Below are 4,489 nucleotides of genomic sequence, written 5' to 3' on the forward strand. Positions count from 1 at the left end.
CATCGAAGATACTCGAGTGCATGCAAAAAATCATTGTGAAATGACATTCGAAGCGCTCTCGGCAAAATAAAAATCATTTGTCAAAGAAATTTTGAAAAAGAGCATTGTTTAGACCTGAATTTTTTCTTTTTTGCCGAGATCTCCTCGAATGTCATTTAACCACGAAAAATTGCACGCATCTAGTGCACTCGAGCATCCTCTATTCCAAAAAATCAATCTTTTTGAATTATTTTTATTTGAATTTACTGTCCATGTGGAGCAAATGAGCCTGTGGGCTTAGTGTAGAATTACCGGCCATGATGATCCTTCCCAAAGAAAAAGAGTGTTCATTTATACCAAATAAATATATTCACATAGCATAGTGTACTAAATTTCAGAAACACTTACACACCATACTAACTGCATCTATTTGGCAACACTTCGAAAACAAGTTCCAAGTCGAAGCATTGGAAGAACGCAAGTCGGTTTGCACTTAGGCTAAACTATAACACTCATCAATAGGTAACACTACTAGTCAGCTGTGCCAGAACAGGTAGTCCAATTAGAGCCAGACGGATAATACAGCCACGACGGTCGTCCATCCAACCTTACTTAGAGTTCAGAGTTGGTCGCTGACGGCGAGAACGGCGGCGGCACCTGATCAAAAGAGTCAAACACGTCCGGGGGCAGGTCGTCGAAGAAGTTGTCCCGAGTCTCGACCTTGATGGCATCACGCGCATACTCCATGCCGAAGAACGGCATCATCATCGGCGCAGGATGCGGAGGTGGAAGCAGCTCCTGGTACGCGAGATCATCCATGGCGCTCGCTCCGACGAACCCGGGATCGACGCTGCATCTCTCCGGCAAGCCCGGGAATTCCAGCAGATGGTAGGGATGATGATAAAACGACGATTCTGGGGCTAGCTGATAATAAGCTGCGTTCGACGAGCTCGCTTCGCCTTCAGTGGCCGGTGCTGCTGCCTGCAGCGGCAATGGCTCGAAACTGAGGAATCCAGGGCACATCTGATCATGCGAGATTCGCGCTGTGTCCTGGTACTCCATGGGCGGTGCAGCCGCGAAGCTTTGGCCTCCGGAAGAGTTGCCCACGGACGGAACATGATCCTGGCAAGAACCCTGGCGTTCAAAATTCAGGGTTTCAGACAGAAAAACGATTGCATACCGAGCAAGTTACTGTATGTATACAGTGGCCATTTTATCTGCAGAATGCGAACGAATACTGAAGAACGGATGAATTACAACTTTGCCAGTACGTACTCACCATGGCGGACTCGACAGAGGATCCGGGCGCTTTGGTGTTGCTGCTCCTGGTCTTGCTGGGCCGGGCGCGGAGAGGCGCGCGCAGCAGCCTGGCGAGCCGCTTCTGGCGGGTGCTCCAGAAGTTCTTGACGTCGTTGTCCGTCCGGCCCGGCAGGTAGGTGGCGATCCTCGCCCACTTGTTCCCGAACTGCGCCTGCAGCTCGATCACCACACGCTCCTCGTCCGCAGAGAACTTGCAGCCACTTCAGCAAAAAAATGTCAGGTTGCAATTGCATTGCCGTTGTGAATTCTCAGCCAAGGTTGATAGCGCAAATTGCAGAGGATAATACGATACTGTGCACATCACTGTCGTTGTCTCTCTCATCTGGACATTTTCTTGTTAACAGTTCGTTAAAAGATGCATTTGTTGGTAATCATCTCTAGTACTAGAAAACAATCGTTGGCACCTGGTGTCTCTGTTCTTGCCGGTCAAACAATTAGTGCCGGGCATGGGTCATTGTTAATCAGCGATGAAAACCAGAGTAAATTGGATTATACTAGAGTAAATGCAGCCTGACTTCTTAGAACGTGCGCACATACACAAGTTCAACCGAAACCCAGCGCGATTGAACAGTGCCAAGAAGAAGAAGGAGAAGAAGATGATGAAGAAGAAGAAATGGGGACGTATGGCGGTTGCTGCTTACGTACGTCTTGAGGTTGGGCCGGAGCTTGTTGACCCAGCGGAGGCGGCAGGACTTGCCGGTGCGCTGCAGGGCGCCTTTGGATCGAATGGAGCTCCAGTCGCGCGGGCCGTGCGTGCGCACGTGCTCCAGCAGCACCGCGTCCTCCTCCGCCATCCACGGCCCCTTCCGCACCGCCTCGCCGCTGCCGTCCCTCCTGCCGCCCCTCCGGCGGGCGGCGCCACCGGGTGCTCGCGCCATTGCCTGCCTGATCAGCCGATCGAGAGAGAAGACGGCAGACGCAGCGCGTGCGAGTAGTGTCCCGGAAGAGGCGCGGCCCTTTCTGTAACTTCTATGGGGTGTGGGCAGGGGGGCGGAGCGGTGCGCCTGGCGCGACGGGGAGCGTCGGGTGGGGATCGGACGGTCTAGCTTTATTCGAGAGGGGAGCGGGCGCACGACCTCGCGGGTAACCGCCTCACGCCCCCCACGAACGCCGATTTCCGCGGCCCTGGCCTGGCCTGGATGCTCTCTCTGTCTAAACTCGCCACTCCGCGTGCCTTCGTGCGCAAGATCTTTTCTTGCGAGCATCGTAGCGGAAGAGAAAGCATAGCCGCCTTCTGGTTCTTTTATTTCAACCAAAATTTATTTTCCTTCTTTTAAAGAAATTTCCGCATACCATTGGGCAAATGTCAAATTACAACATGTACTCGTGGAAATCACGAGACATGGAGGGAGGACACATTTGTAGAAAGAACCATGGAAAATTTAGCTGTAACGAAGCCCTTGGAGTTTTTTTGCAACCACCTTCCTTGCCGCTTGTCGTCATTGGACATCAAGAACATCCTCGCGATGCCATGTGGGCTTTGTGAGTCGAAGAAGAGGCCCACCACTAGGGGAGCCATAGTCATTGTGACATATTAAACGAGGATCGTCTCCGTGCTCCTCAAATCTCGAATCTTTTTGCATGCTTAACATTGACACACCCTCAAATCTTCAACCTTGTTCTCGGGTAGTGGCGGAGCTTAGTTCAAGTCTGAGGGGGCCGTGCCCCCCCAGCCCTAGGCAAAACAATGAAGAAATTTTAGTATGCATGGCTTAGATAAGTAAAAAAAATCAATTATTTGCCCTCCTAGTTGTTCATATTTTCGCTTTGCCCCCCCCCCCCCTTGAGATTCCTATCAAGTTCCGCCACTGTTCTTGGGCCTTGACATCGCTCGAGACGCTCAACACAACCTTCGAACATTGGGTTAGTCACCGAGGAGTAATGGAATCTCTCGACAGCACCACCGGGGGCGCTGCCAAGATGTGTAGGAACGAAGTATGCCTACTAGAGGCGAGGGGGGGGGGGGTGAATGTGAGTTTTAAATTTTCTCGAAAAACTCAAAACTCTCAGAACCCAGCAGCGGAACGAATGAAAAAACAAACTACAGCGAACTAAAACAGAGTACCGAAAGGACACTAAGATATGCATTGATACAAATCATACGAATGAAAATGCATCGAAGGTAAACATGGGTGACAGAGATAACCGAAGATGCTCGATGGCGACAAGGTATTTGTTCGACCAGTTCGTCCTTCTGCACAAGGACAACGTCAGGTTGGATGGGTTGTGACTTAACACGGAAGATAAACTCTCTTTACCATATTCTCCTTGACAATCGATTCATCAACCAATGCCGATTACTCGTGGTAGATACTGTTGGAGATCGTTGCAGAAAATAAAAAATTTCTACGCATCACCAAGATCAATCTATGGAGTCGTCTAGCAATGAGAGAGATAGGAGTGCATCTACATACCTTTGTAGATCGCGAGCGGAAGCGTTCAAGAGAACGGGGTTGATGGAGTCGTACTCGTCGTGATCCAAATCACCGAAGATCCTAGCTCCGAACGGGACGACACCTCTGCGTTCAACACACGTACGGAGCGGAGACGTCTCCCGCGCCTTGATCCAGCAAGGAGGAGGGAGAGGTTGAGGAAGAGAGCTCCAACAGCAGCACGATGACGTGGTGGTGATGGAGATGCAGTACTCCGGCAGGGCTTGGCCAAGCTTTTGCGGAGGAGGAGAGGTGTTGGGGAGGGGAGGGGCTGCGCCTTGGAGGTGTGTCTGCAGCCCTCCCCTCGCCCCTCTATTTACAGGGGGAGGAGGAAGGGGGCCGGCCCCCTCTAGATGATATCTAGAGGGGGGGGGGGCGCGGCCAAGGGGGGGGGACTTGCCCCCCAAGCAAGGGGGGCGCCCCCCTTAGGGTTTCCCCCCCAACCCTAGGCGCATGGGCCCAAGGGGGGATGCGCCCATCCCACTAGGGGCTGGTTCCCTTCCGTCTACGGCCCATGAGGCCCTCCGAGGAAGGTGGCCCCTCCCGGTGGACCCCCGGAACCCTTCCGGTGGCCCCCGTACAATACCGGTATGACCCCCGAAACGTTCTGGTGACCGTATTACAACTTCCCATATATAAATATTCACCTCCGGACCATTCCGGAACTCCTCGTGACGTCCGGGATCTCATCTGGGACTCCGAACAACATTCGGTAATCACATACAAGTCTTCCTAATAACCCTAGCGTCACCGAACCT

The 4,489-nt window shown here is 52.3% G+C and overlaps 1 protein-coding gene across 1 annotated transcript; it reads right to left on the reverse strand.

The window, feature by feature from the left end:
* Nucleotides 1–401: 401 nt before the first annotated feature.
* Nucleotides 402–2,303, reverse strand: LOC123041825 (probable transcription factor MYB58). Its single transcript, XM_044464384.1, has 3 exons — nucleotides 1,945–2,303; nucleotides 1,259–1,499; nucleotides 402–1,113 (listed from the first exon to the last, which is right to left on the reverse strand). The coding sequence occupies exons 1-3, from the start codon at nucleotides 2,175–2,177 to the stop codon at nucleotides 592–594; spliced, it is 996 nt and encodes a 331-aa protein (XP_044320319.1). The 5' UTR covers nucleotides 2,178–2,303; the 3' UTR covers nucleotides 402–591.
* Between the last annotated feature and the right edge of the window lie 2,186 nt (nucleotides 2,304–4,489).

This window comes from Triticum aestivum, chromosome 2B, assembly GCF_018294505.1.
Source record: "Triticum aestivum cultivar Chinese Spring chromosome 2B, IWGSC CS RefSeq v2.1, whole genome shotgun sequence".
NCBI classification, from domain to species: Eukaryota; Viridiplantae; Streptophyta; class Magnoliopsida; order Poales; family Poaceae; genus Triticum; species Triticum aestivum.